At 40.2% G+C, this 23,479-nt stretch overlaps 1 protein-coding gene across 1 annotated transcript; it reads right to left on the bottom strand.

Moving 5' to 3' along the window:
* Nucleotides 1-18,474: 18,474 nt before the first annotated feature.
* Nucleotides 18,475-23,214, bottom strand: LOC130142806 (cryptic protein-like). The gene is made up of 6 exons (XM_056325204.1): nt 22,844-23,214; nt 22,243-22,292; nt 21,956-22,129; nt 20,980-21,094; nt 20,775-20,884; nt 18,475-18,859 (listed from the first exon to the last, which is right to left on the bottom strand). The coding sequence occupies exons 1-6, from the start codon at nt 22,954-22,956 to the stop codon at nt 18,735-18,737; spliced, it is 687 nt and encodes a 228-aa protein (XP_056181179.1). The 5' UTR covers nt 22,957-23,214; the 3' UTR covers nt 18,475-18,734.
* Nucleotides 23,215-23,479: the final 265 nt, after the last annotated feature.

The raw sequence follows: 23,479 nt of genomic DNA, 5'->3' as shown, positions 1-23,479 counted from the left end.
GTCATAGGAATTGTCTGTTTGGTTAACATTAGCCGACAAAATGCATTAAACCAGCACTAGTTTTCCGTTTGGAGTTGTTATAACTCTATTACGGCTGAACATTTATATCATTACATTTCATTTTCTCAAGAAAATATATTGTGGGTTTGGTTGATGACAGATGTATGCACTGATCTCAGTTTTCATTAAATCCATATACATTGCTAATACGCCATATGTGACTGCTGGCTTAAGTAGTATTTATACCATTGCTGATTATTTTAATCTTCCTTTGTTGTAATTTTTCAGACCCCAAGTAGGTAAAGCAGCAGCCATTAGATGGATGTTTTCTGTAATTTATATTTATTTATTTATTTATTCTGCAGTCAGCTTTACAGCAGAAAACCCTGAGCAAAACCTAGCAGCTGCAGCCTTTGTTTGTAAAGGAAAATTTCAGCTCTTCAAAATACCGGTCAGTTTGTTTAACTCCTTCAAAGCATTAGGATAGTAGTTTTCTTCAATGTGTTGTCCCATCTCATACTGTATGAAACCACAAAAATTAACTTTTCCCTCTACCCATATGATAATAAAAAAGGTAATGTGGTCTTTTGATCCTAGATTCACACAGGGCATTGAAAAAAAAAAATCATAGGTAAAGTTGATTCCTCCGTTTTTGGAAAACCAGATCAAACTCTGGCTGTGTTTGGAAATCACAAGCGGATAAGATCTGCTCGGTGAATATTAAAATAATACAGCATTATGAAGATAGGTTGGTGCCCAGGCTTGATACAGCAGCAGTGCCGCAGAGCAGCATAAATGCTTCCTTGCTATTTAATTCAGAGTTTGAGTAACTTCCCCTTCTCTCTAAACACATCTAGCTAAATTTACTATAAATCAGAGGAGGGTTTTTTTTGGTTTTTTTTTTTTTTTTAATGTTATCATGTAGGCAATGCCTTCTCTAAACATTTGCAAATGTCTTATTTTAGGACAGGACTTCAGTGTCCAGGCTTCATCAGACCACAATATGTATTTCTGGTCTGATATGCTCTAGATGCATGGACATTTCTGCATTGGTGCAGATTAGATGCCCTATATAAAGCACAGCCAAAATGTGACAGACATTGCATATACACTGATCATCAGCAGTAATTAGATACGTCTTGCATGATACACACTGACTGTATTTACAACGAATAATTCATCTGTGCATTCATAGTAGCTTCTCATACAAGATTAACGGATACCCAGCATCCAGAAATCCTGGACAGAACTAGTACTCTGCTGGACTACCCATGTCTAAAGAAACAGTCAGGTGACTGGAAAGACATAGGTTACCATCAAAAGCAATGCAGCTGTCAAGTAAGCTTTTATGCAGTGAAAATTATTTAGGCTGTTTGAGCACCTTAACCTTCATTTACTTCATAAGCAAATGTCAGAGCTGCTTAACACAACCTGCATGTACGACAGCACTCATCTCTAGTTTACAAAAATTCTTGTAAACACTTGCTTAACATTATTAGGCTAATGTCATTAGCAGGGACCACAAAAGAATCTGTAAAATGGCTAACAAAGTGCAAACCTTTGGAGGGTCTGAGGTGTTACTTATCTGCAGTGATCAAATTCTGCCTCAGTGTTCTGGCTGTGCGCTGTTCTTCTTGTGTAGGAGAGTCAGAAATAAAAGCAGCAACCAACTCTTACTCTTACACAAATAATCCTAGTATATTCTGCTTGTATTTTCTCAGTCTGGACCCTTCCTTCTGTGTGTGTTTTTACATCTGATGCTAAAGAAGAGGAAGTGAAAGGAGAAGACATTATGCAAAATCTACAGCAAAATCTACAAGAACTTGCTAATTAAGTAAACATGCCATAACTCTTTTCTCCTAGATGTTAGAGAAAATATAATCCAGAGAGGTAAGTTTTTAAAGCAGATAATGTACCATGTTGTTGGGGTGCCTTCTGCAGTCACTGTGCATGTGATATTCACATCCTTCTCATTATTGATTGATGCAATGGAAGTTAGAAAATGTTTGAAGAGGGTCCCTCCTGGAGCTTGTCCTCCCTGGTCCAGGAGCAGCACTGGTAACAACAGTTTTATCAGCCCTCTCCAAGTTTCAGAAATTCCAGAATGAAGCAGATGACTCCGTAGGTAAGAGCCTGATTGGTTTTTCATCTTCCCATGAAAGTTGGTTGATAACTGGTGTTGATGCTTCTGTAAATATTTACAGTGCGAGGTTTTTAAAATCTGCCTTTGAAAACCACCAGACTGGGTCCTTTATTGGTCTAGTACTCCAGAGTGACACAGCAGGCAGGGGGTTGCTCAATGGATTGTCCTGCAGCTGATGCTGAGCATCTGTGCAGAGGGCCAACGACATTTCCATTTCCTTGCTTCACATGCATTGGTTTGAACCCTACTATGCTGTGTGGGCACCTCTGAAAATGCATCTGGAGAAAACAAGTCTGCTTAGAAATTTCTAGCCCTGCCTGCTGGATATGACACTGATTGTTGGATTAAAGTATATGGCAAAAATTGTAATTCCTGGAAAACTGAATGGGTCAATTAATTTCACCATGGTTTTCAAAACCATTTTTCCTCTCTTGGGCTGAGCCTTGGACTGGGCAGTGAGAAAGCATCAGGGACTTTTTTAAATAACAGAAAAAAATTCAGGATTAAGTAGGGACTGGAATTCCACTTATGTACCCTGGATTTTTCCTCTGAGTGCATTCTGGATGGTGCATACATCACTTTATCCACGTCTATGACACATAATTGTTTTCTTTGTAATACCTCTTATAGGACAGTCTCAAGGTCAGTAAAGCAGCAAATTGAAGAACTGACGTCTTTTATTAGCCAAATGAAATTTCTTATTGACACCACTTACATGACATCTGAAACATTTATAGAGGTCGTTTAGTGTTTATTGCAATCGTTATACTGCCTTTGTGATACAGAACAGAAAAATTAGATATGTAAGATCCATTGGTACCTCTCTGTAATTCTCTTGTTAGTTGCCTGCCTGCAGCTTTTTCATGATCCTATTTTTCCAGGAATGTAAAGTTTTCAGGCAGTTTAAATTGCATCAGGCTGAAATTTATCTGCTGGAGCTGCTAGAGACACAGATGCTTTCCCATGTAAGTGTAATTAGCCTGGCTCCTTGCACTGCAGGGGGGAATTCTGCTACAAAGAAAGGAAAAGGCTGCTGCTGGTGTCACCTGCTCTCTCTCAGCATTTCCATGTGTTTCAAACTACCTTAAAGTCCACATCAAATGAACTTCTATAGGGACCTGTCCAGAAAGGCCACACAAGATGATGTGTTGCATTTGCCTGCAAATTTAGCCTGAATGTTTTTCCATCTTACTATGTCACTGGAGTTAGGAACTCAATTGCTCTAGACACCCTGAGGCATCAATTTAATGAGTGCAGGAAAAAGGGTTTTGATCCCCTGTTAAAATCAGCCAGTGCAGAGCATGCTCCAGTGCACATACTGTTTGAACTGGGATTGGGGCTGTTCTACTTCCATACAAACCATGGAGAGAGGACAATATTTCAGCAGGTAACACAGTCTTCAGTGTCTTTTTATAACATTATGCTCCCTATATAGCCAAACTTGAGGTGCTTCAGTCAAATGGTATGAACTGAAGCTGTTGGAGACTTCAGACTTGCTGCTGGAAGATTAATGAACATCCACAGAGATTTTGCTATTGGTATTAATTTCCATGGGACGATGTCAGATACTTTGATGATTGGGAAGCAGAGTGTTAAGGCAGCATATTAATTGCATGGCTTTTTATCTTCTTTTAATATTTATCAGAACTTAAGCATCTGACCTTTCTGTGCCTGTGACAGAGGCAAATACTGCTTCACTCTTTTCTTCATGGAAGCTCAAGTTTTCCTCAAGATCAGCTTTGGATTAGTTTGAACAACTTTACTTGGGAGGAAGGTAAGGTAAGAAGAAGGGTGATTAAGGTCGCTATACATCCCTCTTTGCTTTTAAAAGTAAAATTTGGTTATGAATAAATCTGTTGTAATTGTAAATTACCACATAAATTGTAAATTGTGGTAGTGTAAATACATCAGGGGTTGGTGTAGCTGTACCCCAGCTGAACCCCAGTTTTAACTCAATTAAAACTCAGCCAAGTACCCAGAATAGATGCACATAGATGTACTCACTTTCCTTCTACCAGTGTATCAGAGGAAAGCGATGTGACTGCGTTACATCTCGGGGCACCTCTGTGCTGCCTTACTGTGCTTTATTATGGCCAATTAACCAAACTAGAAGCAGACTTTGTTTTTCTGCTTCTTGGCTCCTGTTAAGGTTCTATCATTTAGTATTAAAAAGACAGCCCAGACTTTATTCTGGATGGCTCGAGACTTAGGAGAACCTGAATGTGAGATCTCAGGGCCCATTCTGTCTCATATGTGTGCTTACTGGAAAGAGCTCTGATTTTAACTCTTACACTCAATCCAGTAATGAAAAGTAATGTCAGATGTGAAAGGCTGTCACCATCAAGTTTCATGTAAACACTGAGACCCAAACCAACCATTAGCTCTTAGAAGCTACCATTATAAAAGTCTCTGACTAAATCAATTCTCAGTGAGCAAAGATTGCTAGCAAGATTACAAAGGTACCAGCTATGTGTTAAGTAAGATTTAAGTCATGGCAGATTAAGATCACATATTCATGACAGCAGGGAATGGCCTGGGCCATTACATAGTAGCAGACATGGGCATTCAGACCACTGCAAAAGCTCTGCTCCTTTAGTTGCAAGACCAGCTAGGTAAATAGTTTGGAGACAAAGATCTACCAGTTGTGAAACAGCCAAACATGAAGGATGGATAAAAGCAAATAGGAATGTTTTTCTGCTCCTATTCTTTTTCAGTCCTTCCTATAGCTAATGCAAATTAGTATAGATGGTAAGTACTTTTAAGTGTGAGTGCTATGGCCAATTAGACCACTTAGACCACTTCTTAAGTATGGATTTAAATGCCTAATATTACGCACCAAGAACTGAATTTTTTGTCCATAGTTGTTGCAAGAGCACCACAGTGACTTCAAATGTAATAAAACCCCCAAAATAATACATTGCATTGGCTAGGGACATTTTTCTGAACAAAAGCAGACTAAATTATTTCCTTGCTTTTTGTGTACACATGGATTGCTGATGAAATTTTAAAATGTTTAATGTGTCAAACATACCAATCAAATAAATCTAAAGAGCCATTATATATCTAGCAAGTATGCAAAGTACCTTAATAAAATGTATTATCTGATGTCTTTAACTTGAAGGCAGAAGTTTTTCAGTTTAAGCTGTGCTAAAGTTCCTCTGGAGCTGAATTATCAAGAGAATAATCTTAGCTGAGCAAGCCTTTAAAATCTCTTTTCATGGGAAACTGAATACAAGATTGAATAGGCTCAGAGAATTCTTCACAACCATGTCAGTTTGAAGGGATGTTCTCACACATCCCTGGACTCACTTGAGCTCTGCTCCCTGGAATATTGTCTTGTTTCCTTTCCTGTACATTATGTACACAGAAGTGTTAGTGGAGAGACATGGGTGGTAGTCACTAAATGCCTTGCTTCTGGCCTGTGTTTGTTCCCCTCTTGTGATGCTACTCTGCAGCTGAGAACCTTGCTGTCTGCAGAGTGGAGATTAAGTCTTGATGGATGAAGCACACAGTTTAGATACAGATGAAAGCACCAGGAGGTGGGCCATGATTACCTTTGACAGAAGAAACCAACCAGTCTGCCATTATTACTCTAGCTACAAATCTGGATGGATCCCATCCCTGATGAACATGACTGGTAACAATGGACGTGGAGAAGGTCGAGGTACTCAACAACCTTTTTGCCTCAGTCTTCACTGTCAGCCTCTTTTTCCACACCTCTTGAGTGGATGGACCTCAGGCAGGGACTGGGGGAGCGAAGTCCCTCCCATCATAAAAGAAGATCATTTTCGTGACCACCTGAGGAACCGGAACATGTACATATCTAGGGGACCTGATGAGACATATCTCACAGTCCTGAGGGAACTGGCTGCTGTAGTTGCCAAGCCACTCTCCATGATATTTGAAAAGTCATGGCAGTCAGGTGAAGTCCCCAGTGACTGGAAAAAGGGAAACCTTGCACCCATTTTTCAAAAGGGTAGAAAGGAGGAGGACACTGGGAACTACTGACCTGTCAGCCTCACCTCTGTGCCTGGGAAGATCATGGGACAGATCCTCCTAGAAGATATGCTAAGGCACATGGAGGATGGGGAGGTGATTTGACACAGCCAGCATGGCTTCGCCAAGGGCAAGTCTTGCCTAACCAATCTAGTGGCCTGCTGTGATGGAGTGACTACATCAGTGGACAAGGGAAGAGTTATGGATGTCATGTATCTGGACTTCAGTAAGGCCTTTGACATGGTCCCCCACAACATCCTTCTCTGTAAATTGGAGAGGTATGGATTTGATGGATGGACTGACTGTTCAGTAGATAAGGAATTGCTTGGATGGTTGCATTCAGAGGGTAGTGGTCAATGCCTCAGTATCTGGATGGAGATCAGTGGTGAGTGGTGTCCGTCAGGGATCCATATTTGGACAAGTACAGTTTAATATTATCATCAATGGCATAGTAGGATTGAGTGCACCCTCAGCAAATTTGCAGATGACACCAAGCTGAGTGGTGTGGTTGACATGCCTGAGTGACAGGATGCTATTCAGAGGGAGCAGGACAAGACTGAGGAGTGGGCCCATGTGAACCTTGTGAGTTTTAACAAGGCCAAGTGCAGGTCCTGCATCTGGGTTGTGGCAACCCTCAGTATCAATACAGGCTGAGGGACTGAGAGCAGCCCTGCAGAGAAGGACTTTGGGATCTTGATGTAAAAAAACCAGACATGACCCAGCAACGTGTGCTTGCAGCCCAGAAAGCCAACTGTGTCCTGGGCTACATAACAAGAAGCATGGCCAGCAAGTCAAGAGAGGTGATTCAACCCCTCTACTACACTTTCTTCAGATACCCCCTGGTCTGGAGTCCTCAGCACAGGAAATACATGGACCTGTTGGAGCAGGTTCAGAGAAGAGCCACAAAAATTGTCAGAGTGATGGAACACACCTCCTATGAGGAAAAACTGAGAGACCTGGTGTTGTTTAGCCTGGAGAAGAGCAGGCTATAGGGAGACATTGTTGTGACCTTTCAGTTCTTAAAAGGAGCTTATAAGAAAGATGGAGACAGACTTTTTAATAGGGGCTGTAGCGACAGGACAAAGCATAATGAATTTCAACTAAAAGAGGGTAGATTCAGACTAGATATAAGGAAGAAATTTTATGACGTGGGTGGCAAAACACTGGAACAGGTTGCCCAGAAAGGTCGTAGATGCCCCATCCCTGGAAGCATTCAGGGTCAGGTTGGCTGGGGCTCTGAGCAACATTATCTAGCTGAAGATGTCCCTGCTTATTACAGGGGTGTTGGGCTAGCTGACCTTTAATGGTTACTTCCAATCTAATGTATTCTATAATTCTATGATTCCATCTGACTGCTGAGGATAGGGACAACCTTCTGCTAGGTTTGCAGTAGAATTAATAACACCATTAAATGAATTTGCTAAATTAGAATCTTCTAAGTACAGAAAGGTGATTTACGTCTGAAACAAGATATATAAGCAGCAGGAGGCAATATACTTTTTGCTTTCCACCCATTTTTAAAAATTGTCTTGAAGGGAAGACTATTCTTATTTGTGTTCATGTCATTGTCACTTCTGATCAGAACAACCCAGTACCCCCTGAACTTCACCATTCAGCAAAGAAGACATTTTCTACTTTGCTTAATGTTCAAAGCAAGTCTTCTCCCCCACCCCACTCCTTCTAATCCTTTCTATAGACTAACTATGCAGGGTTTCTGGCTGTTATGTTGTACATATACATACAAATCTACCAGAGCAATCTTTTCTGGGAACGCTACCTATTGTGATGTGACAAGAGAACCTGGCCCTAGTGGACTGTATTATGTATAAGTTGCCTTCCGGCTTTAAATAATGTTATACATTTTGACTTTCAAGAAGATCTCAGGGATGAATCAGCACCTGACTTTCTTGTGAGGGAGGTGCCTTATGGGTGAAAGCATTGGATGACTGTAGAAGTTCCTAATGGAAGTGCATTAATTTGAGACCTTTGGTCTAGTAGGGTGAAGAAGACCTGAAAGTGTGGCAATTTCTGAGAAGTCCTTAAGTGGGTTGTCCTGTTATCTTGGGCCAAGCATCTGCTCTTTTTTCAAACTGTGTCACAAGCCATGTAGATATTCCTGGGGCCTTGGGGTTGGCAGCCAGAACACACTTTGATGAGTCATGAGTGCTTAGCACCTCTGAAAATGAAAAGCCACATGGACAAAGGAGACCATTGATGCAGGGAGTGCAAAAACTCCCTTAGTGTCAGTGTTAAGGTAACTATGTAAAGTGATGACCCTATAAAAGAAATAGGCCTGAAATAGTAACCTCCTTCAATATAATGTAAGCCCCATGAAATCAGTACCAATGGCTCCTCTGATCCTGGCAAGAAGGCTGCCAGTGCTGAGAATGCAGCTTGAATCCCTTGTAACTCCCCCATTTGACTTCATATTCACAATCATGTGTAGGCAGTTGAGAGACATCTGTGATACTCATCACAAAAATAGATCTTGTTGATGTTCATCCTTTGCAGGTGTCTTCCAGTGGTCCTGACACTCTTTATAAATTGACTTTTGTAAGACTTTAAGGGAGGTGACCATTTATTTTCAGGACATTGAACCTTTTTGGGAAATTTGATTGGAGGTACCTTCCTTTCACATTGGTGAACTCCTATTATGTTCCTTGAAAGTGGCTGCTCTTATATGACTTCGTTTTCTGCCATGGTTTCCCCTTTAGCTGGTGCTGAAGTTACCTACTAACAGTGTGTGAGGCTGGGTCCTTAAGCTAGCTGTAGGTAACTGCATGGACAAGGCAAAACGTAAGGCTGTATGAAATGTGCTAATCTAACACTCATGTTAATGACTCCTTCTTTAAATCACATATACCCTATACCCTGTGACTTCACATCTGTCCCCATGATATATTCCCATGTGTTTTTTACATATCTCAGCATTCCTGAACCTCACTAACAACAGAAAGGGATGCTGCAGGAGTTAGTTCATCACATACTATGGGGAAATTTGACTCTCCAGACCCATCTTCTGGAATGGATTGGGGTCACTGTACCAACAGTTATGCTGGAGAAATTAGGGGTTATTTTTTAATCAGGTAACTGCAAAAATGGTTAAAAAACCTTAGTAGTCATAGATTCTCCATTGTTACTCCTGCCTGAATCACAAATGCTTCTGGAGAATTAAAAGGATTGCTGTAAGCCATTCCATGGAGAAGCAACGACCCTTCAACCAAAATGAAATCCTAGCCCCTGATTTATATTTCTATAAAAACATCTGTCGCAATAATCAGCCATAGCTGAAGAATCCCTTCCTGTTATGTTTCTGTTGGTGGTACTCTATGGGGAGTAGCATTTACCAGGCTTTGAAGTATGTTACTGCTTCTGCATTTCATCTCATCTAGATTGCTCCTCAGACCTGCCCTTAAAAGAAAAGCTACTCAAATCTCTTGTTCGATCAATTGGCTATCAGAGCCGATCTTTGCCTACCTTATCTCCAGGCTGCTCCTGAAACTAAGCTCCCTTGCCTCTTCTTGGTGCCTTTTCTTTACAGAAGATCTTTGAAGTTTAAAGTGAAGTTGTAGTAGAGGGTAGGCACTGTGGGAGATGGTCTTCCACAAATCCATGAATGTTTGTCTGCTTTGTGTGCCAGCTAGAAGCCTTTTGGGCAGAAAACACTTTTATATTTTGAAAATGAAAGTAAGTTGACTATGCTATTAGGAAATGAAAAGGTAGCGCTTGTGGAATGTATATGGTTTTGCAGGTAGATATTGGCAGGGAACGAACAGATAGTGAGACAGTATTGTATCAATATGCAGAAGACTCTTGGCAGAAGAGGTACATACTTGCAGGTTTTTACTGCCTTTTGTTTAATGGTGGTACAGGTCTGGTGTCAGCCTAGCTGTACTGTAAGGATTTTTTATGAAGCTGGAAAACGGGCATCCCGCATAGACTTTTCCTCAAGTCATTAATAGAAGGCAGTTCACAACCGTACAATGTTTCCTGACCTTAGTGTTTCTGTGGTTTGGGGTACAGTGGCATAACTAAAGTACCAGTCTCTTTTTAGTCTTAATTCCTGAGAACATTACCACAGCAGAGCTGTTTACCTATAGCTTTTTCTCAGGTTAAAGCAATTCTTTATTTTGCCTAGCAGCAGTTCTCATCAGTATTCAGGAGCAGAATGATACAGTGAAGGAGACAAGGCAGCTTATAACACAGTACCTGTTTCAATAGATTTTGAATTATTAAAGAAATATTTTTATTGTAACTAAGACAATAACATATGCAGCATATCAAGGTCAGTGCATGAGACTGTTGAGGAAAACCAGTAAATGCAGCAGATAACTGATTTATCTCTTGGGAATGTTATTTCACGCACTGACACATTTTCCTTATTAGCATCAATCTATAAGTCTGAGTTCTGTGAAGTGCTCTAATTAAGCTATCATCATGTACTTATTTATGGTGTCCCCAAATTATATTATCAAAATACAATAGTCTATTTTCTCCCTCTGCTCTATAAAATATTCCAAGATCTGAATCTTTATACAAAATAGTGATTTTTGAGAACAAATATTTTCAAGCCTATTTCACATGCGTATCTTGGCACACTGTCAAACTTTGAATACCAGCAGTCAGGCAAAGCATATACTCTTGAAAAGTAACAAGTCCCTGTTACTTCTTTTCATCTGGCTATCTGATAAAGCTCCTTTAAAATTAGTATTCAGAATACATGCACGCAGGGCTGGTATAATTTGTCTTTCTGACACACTTAACCCAGCAAGTGGGTTCCTTGGTCTCTTTGATAGAACAGTAAGATTAAAGGTAATTATTTCACTTTCTGTAAGTCTTCGCACAGTGATACAAGAATCACTCCTCATCCCTGCAGTAGGTCGGATCGTGCTTATTTGCTCACTGCAAGTTTGACTTAACACAAGTGGAACGGTGATATGAAAACCACTTGAAAAAATAATGTATTCTTGCCCGTAACTTTAGTTCTGTGATAACCTTTCTATAATTGTATGGTCCTTTTACCAGCCTAAGATTTTCTTTCTCTTAATTGCCTAGGAAAAACTGTCTGTCATTTATTCTACAGTAAATGTGAGAGCAAGAACATCCTTTGCTGAGTGCTGACAGTATGCTCAGCCTCAGTACATACTGGGAGCTATATAGTTTGTAGCCAAAGTAGCAGATAATAGCAGCTTCATCTTTTGAAAATTACATTTAAAAAACCTGACACCCTGCATTTAAATACTAGCTGTGGTTTGCTTTGAGTGTGTTAGGTTTCATCAGTAGTGTGAGGCTCAGGAAGTCATTCATTAGTGTTATATTCAGGCTCACACTTGTATCTGACTGCAAAGTTGAGTCAGTGTTACTAACTTCTAATGATGCCATCTCCTGGTGAGCAGCGCCTGTGCTACAGTTGTGATCTAGGAGCAGTACAGAGAAGATGGAAAATAAACAGCAAAATCAACAGGGCTGACAAAAACATGACTGAAGTAGGAGTGTGCACACACTAAGAGTTTTGCCTTGGAATATGAAGCCAGACTCTGTGGTGACACATACTTTATTAACTGTCAGAAAATAACCCATCAGTTTTTGTCAATTGCTGGGGGCAGTTCATTCTTTCTATGCACTTGTATGGTGCCTAGCATGGCAAAATTTCAATCTTGGTCAGGGCTTGTAGGCACTCTACTAACAATATAGCCATGTTTTAAGGGAATGATATTGCTTTGAATTCATGTTCATGGCTTTTAATGTTATTTCTTGCATTGAATCAGTGCACAGATTGCTAATAATGTCTCATCTTTTTCACTCCATTTCTTTGTGCTTTCTCTTTCTTTGCTTGTAGCACCTTCAGTGACTGTGGCACCAAGGCCTGCTCCAGAATTGCCTTCATTCACTGGGCATGTGTGTACACACACCAACGTGCATGCAATAGTGCCAGTTCATTGGCTTGATAGACTTCTAATCAGCAGCCTTTCTGCAAATACTAGATTAATCTAAATTTTTAATACTTGTAATGAGTGGCATCTTTGTCTCCTGCTGAAAGGTACACTGGCTGCATTGGGGCACCTTTGTGTAAAACAGTGAAAAAGGCTCTGTCAATCTCTGTCAATTCAACAACGTAGGGACTGAGTATCTTCCCATGTGATCCTATGGGGGATCAAGTTATGGGTTATTCCTGCCTTCATAATAAACTGAACTTGCTACATTTTTCATTGTGTGTATTTGCATATCTTAAGTGATGCCTACATCTTTTTTTTCCTGGAACTTCTACAAATTTAAATATCCTTTATAAAGTGAAGATGACAAATGGCATGTAACATTCCATTAAGAGTGTCTTTACTGCCAAATACATGATTACGTTTTTCTCTTGTCCCTGTGGGATGTTGTTACTGCTTATACACTGTAATGGGAATTCATGAGCAGATTTTCTGCCCATTGACATTTAGTTCTTTCCATTGTCTTTCTATTAGTTCTAGGTTGCTGTCTCCTCTTGAAGATAGGACCTACAATCTTTCTAACTAACTAAGCTATTAGCATTAAAGCAGTGATTATGTAACCAGTTTCAGCTTGTCTACCTTTGGACTCCCCTTTACCTTTGCTGCATGTCTGTGCCACATCTCTGTGTCAATGAAGGTGGTCTAGCTGGAAACTAGGCCAATAAAATCAGAAGAGAAAATTTTGGATGGGTGAGTATATCTGGCTGACAACATGGCTGTGCCTAATACCAGTACAGAGTGGAGGGTGAAACAGATGTCTTTGTGGTATTGTTATCACCTCAAACTACTTGAGAAAGTTGCAGCATTGGGCATATACACACCTGGAATTTGCATTTGCTACCTAGTTTTATCTGCATAGATGATTCCCTGCTGGAGCTGTTGGACTGGAGGTTGGCCTATATATATTTTAGCAATGATGCTTACTGTTGAACTTGCATAGCTGTTTTTGGTTAGTATCACTCATGACAGGTGTATCACTCATGACAGGTATATCACTGAGAGGGTGTGCTCAAAGAGAAGGAGAACACAGTATAGGAATGTACTGAATTGGCTTTTGTCGCACATTGCACTGCTGGAGATGTTGTGCTGCACAGCATTTTGGCACAAATCTTTTTTTCCACTGAGTTATTACATGTCCACACAGACAGAGCTGGGGTATAGCCTCTATGAAGAGCAGTGGAAGGGAAAGACACAGAGGAAGGAGCACACTCTTGTATTTTGTTTCCTCTGAAAGCTGATGTTAAAAGCAATAGGAAATTTCCAGCTGTGTTATCAACGTGCATCTTAAATGTTACTGACTAAATTTAGCAAACCAATGCCAGCATAACAGATAGGAAAACAGACCTCAACTAATTTTCAGCATCACATGGCCTTCATAATCTACCTTCAAAGCTAAAGGCAGTATTTACTGACACTTTGTTTTCCAGCTGGGGTTTCTTCTGTGAACAAGAAACAGCTTTGTTACTGGTGCTGCATCATAGAGGTTTGACATGAGGGAACATAATGCTGTGACAGAGAACAAGGCTGATGTGTAAAGCATGGGCCTTGACAAGTCTGTTAATCTTTTTTCAAACTTTTTAGTCCAAGAAACAGTATTCAGAAGAGTTGATGTACAAAGTCAGGTAGGAAGGATCTTTGACACCTATTCTTTTTTTATCCTGGCTCTCTGCTTACTCTGTTTAAAGATGCTCTTGCAAAGATTGTCCTTCCAGCATTGTACCACTTCCTTAAGCTTTAATTAATTTTTTCATGATACTCCTTTCCATGCTTTTTGGAAAGACGTAATCTTGGTGATACAAAACAAACACAGCTTTCCCCACAAAACTTCCTAGAATTTGACTAGATAGTTTCTGTCAGTACAGGAGACAGAACTGTTTGTTTCATTGGTCTATGTATGAGTTTTCCTTTTAATTGAAATCTTTTGAAATGCTTTATAAGCAGGATGAATCACATAAAGCTTTCTGTTTAGTGGGCAGATACAAGCAGCATGTTGAAGAGAAGGGGCGAAAGACATGCTGCTGGTAAGAGATGCAGGATATAATGTGTCATGCCTATAAAGGAAGCTAATGTTCAGCCTAATGTTCAGCATTATTGTGCTGTCTGATGACAGAAAACTCTGTATCAATGGGTTGAAAATGTTTCCCATGGCCCTGCCAGACCCAGTCCTGTGATCTGCTGCCTCACAGGCTGTGTATCTACTTCTGTTCACAAGTCTCTGTGCCTAGTGAAAGGTGACCAGGTATGTCCCGGACAGTGTGTGAAGCACAGAGAAGTGTCTTAGCTGGCAGAAAGAGATCTAAGTCCACAAGGCCAGCTGCCAGGAGGCTCAGCCAGGACAACCTGTCTTCTCTAACTAGTGGGACTATAATGTCGATGCCTTTCTGGCTCTTTGCTTTTGAAACTTTACCCATGCTTCAGTCCTGATGGTACACTCCCAGCATTTCATGCAGATGTTATCATAGAAATAAGGACTGAACTGAAGCCTGACAGGCTGGTTTATAAATTGTGGTTTTGTAAAGATGTGGTTGGGATGCAACAGATGAAGACAGCTGCTAATGAAAGTTATTGCTGTGCCACCGTATATACCTGAAGACAAATGCTAGGCCCAACATGCATAAGGCATCTGCTTGTATTCCAGTGACATATGGCAGCTTCATGCCCTTAACAAGAAGTTACCCTCACAGCAGCATCAGCCAGGTGCAAGGTCAATCAGCCAAATGTGAAGGGAATTACATGTTTTAATGTCTTCTCTGACCAAGAATGTGCCTTGCAATCACAAGGAGTACTCAGGTAATTTTGCAGCATGGAGTATACAGCTGCTCAGTTGTTGTTAAGTCTCTCACACTCCTACATGACTGCTGTAAAAAGGTGAGACAGGCAGTGAATTACAGGTGATGATCTTAGGGTGACCGGTTAGGCCTCCACAAGACACAGCTGTAACCTGCAATTCACAGGGTGCTCAGTACGTAAGCCAGCCTACTGTACTGTGTCACCCTTCCAATAAAAGGAAGGCAAGGTATGAAGTTGCTATATGCTTGCTCAGGCACATGAAATTGAGTGTAATGATCGAGACACAGCCTCACCACACACACAGTGTCAACGAAAGCCAAATAATTAAACGTGTGAAGGTAGACCTCAGCGACTTCAAATATGCATGATGATGATGATGATAATAATATTAATAATAATAATAAACAACCCCAAAAAACATAACTGGATAAACAAATGCAGGAAATTACTTCTGATTCTGTTTTGGCTGGCCAGAGCCTCCCCCCGCCTCCATTTTCTTTAGGTGAAGGAAGGCTATTGGCACCTATAGGCAGCATTAACACTCCTCAGGGACAACAGAAATTCATCTTTTCTTGCTAGGAATGAGGTAATCTTGAGAGATAAGAGTCAGATATGCAAAGAGCTGAATGAGTGACACTTTCTCAGCACCTGGTGCCTGCAAGTTAGTTTTTCAGGTTTGTATGAGGAAACCTTGTGGACTAAATGGCCTATGCAAAATGAGTTGCTTCCTTTAAATAGGCAGGACGTTAAGGGCAGATGGCAGCATCACCCTGTGGGGCTGTGCTGGGTGTTGGAGCTCTGGCGGCTCTTGGCTGCAGAGGAGGCAGCCCCCCCCCCCCCCCCCCCCCCCCACTGCTACCCATCTGGGGTCCTTATCAGCGGCATGCCCTGAGGAGTGGTGGAGGCTGGAGTGATTGCAGAGGTGAAGTGGAGAAGGCCAGTCATGGGCTGCACCATTTGTTTTAGTTTTGGAGCCAATTGTGAGGAGCGAACTCTGGGTCCTGTGAAGCATTTGATAGATCTTTCTCTTTGAGGGTATTTGCCCTGCTGCTGCACATAGAGAGGGCACATGCATGAGCTTGTGGCAAGAAATGTCTGTTTTGCTGTGACTGCCATGGCCCATGAGTTAGCAGGAGGCTGGAGAGCAAACACCACTGTTTGCTGTAAACAAACCTTACCAAAGTGCCTGTAATTGCAGTGTTAGAAGGTTGGCCAGGTCTACATGGTAGCAGGGGAGGAAAATAATGCTTTCTTTTATCTGTTCTTGCAAACAGCTGGAGACAGATAAAAGTGGAGACACTTTTAACCTAAGCAAAGATTGTGATTGTGTGCTTTCCTTTGTTCCTCAATGCTTTCTGTTTTCTTCCTTCTTAGTTATATTTTTATTTGCAAATGAGACTATGCATGGGACAGCTTCTGAATGCTGCTTCTTTTTTTTCTGTAACTTAAGGAGATACCTGTTTCTCCTCAAATTCAACTCCTGTGGCTACTTCTACTTCAGAAGTGTACAAGGATAACAGACTCTGCTCTGTTCTGCCTACTCATGGCAACTTCCAGGGCCCTGATGCAAAGACCAGATAAACATCTTCCACAGCTAACCATCACTACGGATATGTTTCGCCATAGTATAGTAGCTGTAAAACAGTCCTGAAGCAATCATTTTCAGATTTTTCAGTAACAGAATCAATGGCATAAGATAGAAAAGGTATGGTTATCTTAAAAACAAACAAACAAAACCCTTTTATCACTTCTAGGTACACAGGAAAAAACTTTCAAATCCTAGCATTCAGAGTGAGTAATGATTTACACTGACATTAATTACAATCACTTACTGAGCTAAGTTCCCCATGCAATGCTTCAAAACTGTAGAAGCTGTACCTTGCTGCTTCTAATTAGATGCCTTGGACTGATGTTTTGGTATAGCAAGAAAATGTTGCTCAGTTAGATTTTTCAGTTACTCTAATTCTTCAAGTCATAACAACCCAATAATGTATAGCTCCATCAGGGTGACTCTGGCAGGCACATAGGCTCATCCGCATAAGGAGTTATCTAGATCAGCTTTTTCTGATTAAGTCTTCTGTGGATGTTACTGCAACAGAAACTGCTCTTCTGTTATAAAACATATATTAGACTACCCTTTCCTTTTGCTAATTGCAATCTTATATGGCTCTGTATGTTTTCTGTAGGGATAAAAAGTGTTACTTCTAATATTTACTGTACTATATATTGTCTACATATCTTGCTGCTTTCCTTCAAAAAGCAATGTCTATTTGAAGCACGTTACAAGCTGTATTGCTGACAGACTTATCAGGTATGCTTTATGGCAAGCCAAGATGTTGCTCACATTTCAAGATTGCCTTCAATTTCAACATTGGATAAATAAAGGTATGACTATTTTCCTCCAGGTCTCTTTGATATGTAATTGTCCCAGGCTGGTACCTCCTTTTCAAAGTCTGTGGAAACACAGGCATACAGGTGCAGATGAGTTTGCAGGAAATGATAAAAGGGCAGTTTCTGGTCTAGTCTATCTTATGTGAAGAGTGAAAAACCTTACTCTTTCCACTCAAGTCCAGAGTGTGGAAAGGAATAGTCTGAATCCTTTGTAATACTTAAAATGAATGTTTTTACACAATGACTTATAAAAATCTGTTACTGAATAGTCATAGTTTCAAAGGCAGCCACAATATTACATATAATTTGTTGTTGATGCATCCATCTCTGCTTTATAATTGGATCCTTGTCTTTGCTTGTGTGACCAAGGAAATGAATAAAGAATTTTTAAGAATTAAATATATTGAACTTTTTAAAGTCATTAAGGTTTTTTATAAATCACTAATTCCTTGTAAACCAACAAAATTATAAATCTGGTTGTTTCTGTGTGGTATCTCAACAGCCTAAGAATGAAGATATATTTTAGGCTTTTCTCTGCAACTTTTTTTAAAACAAACATGTTTCTCATGTTTTATGGTCTTACATTGCAAATGCAGTTACACGTTCCAAACATTTTTTTATTTTACAACCTAGAAATACTCATATTTAAATGGTATATAAGTCAAGATAGGCTTCCTATAGAAAAAGCTTTAAAAAGTTTTTCTTTGCCATCCTTTTAAAAGAAAAACTCTTATATTTCTAGGATGTGAAATAAAATAACCTGTCAAAAGACAAATAAACATCAGCTATGTGTTCTTAAGAAACAGATATTTCCTGCCTAAGATTATGCATACCTACAATTTAGCTATAACAAAAACCTGAAAGACCATACAACTTTTAGAGTTATTCTGTATATTAGGGTTTGAAATATACCTACCCTTAACACTCTTCTTATCTCTTCAAATTTCTGATTGTTCATTCCACCCTGCCCTTTTCTTACTGTTTTGTTACAGGATATAATACAATGACAAATGGTGGATAAGAATTCTCAAGTTTAAAGAAACCCCAAGAGAAAGGCTCTTCAGAAATGAAATCAGCTTTATTAGTTAAATAGTTGTACTGTGTACAAAGAAAATTACTATATTTTACAATACTTAAGGCATAGAACATTGGGGCTTTTTTGCTTCCACTGGAAGAACAGTATTTTAGTATCGTTAGAATCAGACATCGGTAGTAGTAATAAAATAATAATATAATAATAAATACTTCACATTCATATCATCTGAATTTAAAATAATCCAAGCATTCCACCATTAACTAATACATCTTAATCTGTCTCCAGCATGTAGGCAGAAGTGTCTTCTGTAGCTCACAGAAGAAAAAAGTTGTGTGACTCATGGCGAAGGTTACATCAGCCCTGAAATATTTGCCTTTGTCCGGTTTCACAACTGCCAGCAGCAGAGCTCCAGGAGGACAGTGAGCAGGCAAGTCAGTGCAAACACTGTTTGCTGTATTTTCAGTCCATTAGAATATAGCCTCCTCATTTCCTCCTTTTCTGATTTCAGTTCTAAAAAAGTATCAAGAAAATAAAATTGGTAATGAGTAAAATATGCAAATTGTAAAAGAAGCATTTTGAACATACTTTTAAAGTCCTTTGACATCTCACAGGTACTTAAGTTAAAGGTATCAGCTGTTAAAGCCAATCAAAGAGGCTATTCTCAGTGGAGAGATCTGAATAGATGTCCCATCAATGATCGTTTGAGGAGCAAATGACAGCACTTATCAGCTCTGGCAGGCATTAATCTCAGAATAATCAAAAGTAAATACCAAGCAAAAGCAAGTGCAAGATGTTCACAAGAGGTATGCACTCAGCTCTGCATGTAGCCTTTTAACCCTTCCTTTAACAAGAAGGGGCTTCACTATACTAGCAGAAGCAGAAAGCCATACCCTCACACCTGTGAAAGCTGCTGAGTCAGAGAGGATGAGGAGATGATTCTCCACTGCCACCTTTATTGCCTTTGTTAAGCTGAGCTCAAAATTAGTAAGCAGTAGACTGTTTTCACTGAACGTGGCTGAGGCCTGTTAGGTCTTTTGCTCCAGTAAGGGCAAACAATAGGGCTGATTTAAAGGTGAACGCCCAAGGTAACTTGAGCATTTAACTCTTTTGAAGAGTTTAACGAGCAAGTTGGTTGCCAGAGTAAATACATAAGACTTCAAGGCAAAAATGGTTTTGGTGGTGGGTTTTCGCTAAATTTTATTTATTTATTTATTTTTAGCTGTGGTTGCAAAGATAGGAATGTCACCTTTCTTTTGCATTTCACTTATTTGGATTTGTGGTCTTATCACACAACAGGGCACATCCTGGGAGGCTCAAGTTTTGAAATTTGTATTTACTTCCGAGTTGGTGGTATAACTCAGAAGTCACAGCTTCAACACACTGCTACTCAGACAGGAGTCTGGTCAGAAAAGAAGAGGCTAATAGTTCCTTACGGTGCAAACAAATCTTGAAGCTATTTAGGTCTGCTGTTTTTCTTACCCTGCTAACTAGTGCTGTTGGCAAAACTGAAGGAAAGTAAACAACAACACACGGCTGTGTTGAGACATCATTCATGAAGGGCAAGAGTATTTTGCACTAACTTTGCCACCGGAGAGAAAATAATATTAAACTCTTATTAGTCATCTCAAAGTACTGAGAACAGTCTGGATCTCAGCAGCCAGTTTTCAATGGAAAATAAGTACCTATAAAGCAATCCTTCAAGTTTTTATGCTAGTTGATATACTGTTTTCAAAATGCTCAAACCTTTATACAGGGATTTTCACAGGCTGATGTACAAAGGCTTGTCTTGAAGTAATATAGTGCTTTTGAGGACACGAGATGCCACTACATTGCACTGATCTGGACTACGGCTAGGCATTTTTTGGTGGTGTTCTCAGTCTTAGACCTCCATACAAGAATATTTTGACGATTAATATACTGATCTTAAAATAAGTTTCAGACTAGTTTGCTGCTATTTATGTGTTAAATAGCTTATGCAAGAACATGCATATTTTCAGTACTTTTTTCTCTAGTGTAATACTGGTTTGTACTTTTTACCACACCAGCTTATGCTACTGTTTTTTCTCTTTCCTCATCTAAGAAACATTTTTGTAGGCTTGGATGTGGTTTAGTTGTATGACTTCCCACTCAACCAGGACAATTTGTATATGTGTACAGGTTTTGCAGAACAGAAATCCCTCTAATCCCTCTAATTTTCCATTAAAATGGGGGAAGTTTCCTACTGCACAGGAGTATAAAGATCTCCAAGTATTTTCTGTGATATACTATACAGGCCACAGGAGTATCATTTACTGTCTCTCTCATGCTTTCTCTGAAGCAAGGCAGGCCACTACCTTAGTCTAAACAGAGCATATACAGCATCGTCTGAGTACCCCAGCTTTGCAGAAGGCAAGATAAAAATGGTTGATTTAACACCGTTCCTTACCACAGTTATCGTGCATTATTTCTGAAAGACAGTTCAGAGTACCATAGCCACACCGACACAGCCAACAGCCCTTCATCACCCAGGTGCCATGGGCAATGCTGCCGCAGTTGCTGTCAAGGACAAGGGAGACATTTGGTATGTTCCTGATGCCACCACAGAAAATAAAACATTCACAGCAGCTTGTTTACTCTTTCTGGTTTTTTACCTTTTCCGCTCATCATGTTCACAGTATCTGCCAGTGAAATGCTTTGGGCAGGCACAGAAAGCCCCTAGGATACAGGTCCCTCCGTTTTGGCAGCAATGTCTGTTCAGCTTTTTACCTGCAAGACAATATTAGAGAGGTTACCAAGCATCCCGGGGGCTTTGGACCTCCCCTTTTTTCTCACTTGTTCTCTCAGGTCTTTCCAGTTGCCAAAGGATCTTAAGGATATCTAGTTTTATTGCCTTTAGAGACAATAAAATTATCTGCCTGTTAGGAGTGTTTGTTCTGTTAAACCCAGTTTGTTTAGTTAAGGATTAGAAACCAACTGCTAGGGATTACAGGATGGTCAAGAAGCAACGCCTGGCAAGTCCCGTAGTAGCAGCATATATTCAAGTGAAATATTTCACTTTGACAGAGTCAGTTTTCAGTCACACTTAAGAAAAGGGGCATTATTACTGGGAAGTGGTTCTTATTTTTGAGGAAAGGAGGCTTCCGTTATTGGGAAGAGTTGCTTAGTTTTGAGAGGGGAGGGGAGCACTCCCTTAAGCCTTTCTCATACTCCCAATATAAAACTTTATAGATGTAGGAGGAAACATAAATCACTCATTGGTGTTTTTCCTGTTTGTACTGTTGCTTTCATACAACTGAATGATTTTTTAATTATTTTTAAGTTCAGTAATTTTTGGTCATGAAAAACGGTGAATTTTAAAAAATTACCAGAATTTTACAAAATTCTACAAACACTCCTGCAAATCCAAGGGACCTGATTTCGGTTACCACCTTTTACAGGTAAGAGATCCCCGGTTCTACCTTAAATGTTTATCACCATTTCCTAAGTAGCCACAGGAATAACTTCAACGAGCGAGCGGCCACGGGAAACCAAGTGGCTGGAATCTCCCAGGACAACAATCAAAGTATTGCTGTGCTATAGTATTTTAAAAAGCAATTTTATGGCACTGTTTAAATAAATGTTACCTACTCTCTGTAATCCCAGTGAAAGGTACCAATGCCCTGAAATTCTGTTGTTTTCTGCTTTCATAACTCTGATTCATGTCACTGAGAGCATTTATAATAGTCCCTTCGTTCTTGGGCTGCTGCTTTTGTGCTGTGGCATTGAGACTTTTGACATCTTCATGTTCTTCCTTTTCATGGCCTTGACAAGAAGTGCAAGTATGGAAGAGAAGGATAGCTTGTAATGAAACAAGGCATACTGTAAATGCACAAAAGAAACAGGGGAGGGTGGGGGAAACACGAAATTTTCCTTACCTTTTCCTAAATGAACAGTCTGCCAGACCAGAGTCACAGTGAAAAGAATTCTAAAAAAAAAAAAAAAAAAAAAACCAACAAAACACAAAACCCCCGAAAAACCACAAAGAGCTAAAATAAATTTGTGTTAATAAAATACAAACACCAAAACGAAGATAGGGGACGGGGAGAAGCATTATTAACCATTGATGTGAATGAGATGTTTTTCTTATGACGGCAGTAATTTTATTTAACAAAAGTCTCAAACTAAGCTTGAAAACTGGGGAGTGGTGGTGAGGGGAAAGGGGGGAGAACAGAGACATACAGATTAGGCTTGCTTCCAGAAAGCTACAGATTCCATACATTTGCTGGTTGACAACCAGTCAACAATGTCTTTTTCTGTACGTTTCTTTGCCACAACCAGGTTGTTGCCAGCAGTTACAAAGGCAGCAAAAGCAAGAGGAAAACATCAGCTTTCACTTCACCCGCAGCTCCTCTGTTCCGCAGGTACATTTGTTCCTTTCAGGGCTTTCTAAACCCGATTAACTACCAAAAAAACCCACTGCTACAAGGAAAAGCATCCGTGGCTAGAGACAGTCCCTGGCAGCTCAGGCAGGCTTACCTAATATGATTTCCCCAATACATTTTCCTGCAGCCTGAAACACCCGTGAGATCTTCCAGGAAAGCTTGAGTAGAAGGAAGCGGTCCAAAGCCCCTTACTGAGGGCTGTTGCATGCAGCAGTCCTCACACCACACACGGCAACAGCAAAAGGAGAGAGTAGGGTGGATGAAACTTTTCGCTTGTTGTCCAGCTTAGAACAATGTCGAAAAGACATAGCTGCCAGCCGTGCTGCTGGCGGAGCCCTCGCTGAGGTCCTGGTAGGCAGGGACCATCCCTCTGAGCTGGGACTCCCTGGCCTGCCCCTGATTTACATGCACTGCTGAAGGGTGGAGCGAAGTGGGGGCACCTACTACTGGGAAGAGACTTAAGGGCCCATGACCACAAGAAGCACAAGCCAGGAAGATCTCAACTCCAGTTTATTTCTTAACATGAAAAACCTTGCAACAGAACATGCTGCACGGGGAAGAAAAAACTGTTCTGTGGAGCTGTAGCAGGTATATAATAAACTGTATCAAGTATGGAACAAAGGTTAAAAAGTCTTAACTCTATCTATATGCCTTGTCTCTACCAGTGTTTCCCACAGGGGGCTCTACTTTATAAAATTGTACCACATTGCAGCACAGATAATCCTCAGAG

Source organism: Falco biarmicus, chromosome Z (assembly GCF_023638135.1).
Source record: "Falco biarmicus isolate bFalBia1 chromosome Z, bFalBia1.pri, whole genome shotgun sequence".
In the NCBI taxonomy this organism is placed as follows: Eukaryota; Metazoa; Chordata; class Aves; order Falconiformes; family Falconidae; genus Falco; species Falco biarmicus.
The sequence above is the reverse complement of the archived record's forward strand: the minus strand, read 5'-3'. Positions and strand labels throughout refer to the sequence as shown.

Excerpts from the sequence above, each read along its gene's own strand:
- LOC130142806 (XM_056325204.1), bottom strand. The coding sequence starts at position 22,956 with ATGCAACAGCCCTCAGTAAGGGGCTTTGGACCGCTTCCTTCTACTCAA. Across the intron at positions 22,130-22,242 it reads GACTGTTCATTTAGGAAAAG|GCCATGAAAAGGAAGAACAT; the intron begins GTAAGGAAAATT and ends CTTCTTGTCAAG. Across the intron at positions 18,860-20,774 it reads AATAATGCACGATAACTGTG|AACTGAAATCAGAAAAGGAG; the intron begins GTAAGGAACGGT and ends ATACTTTTTTAG.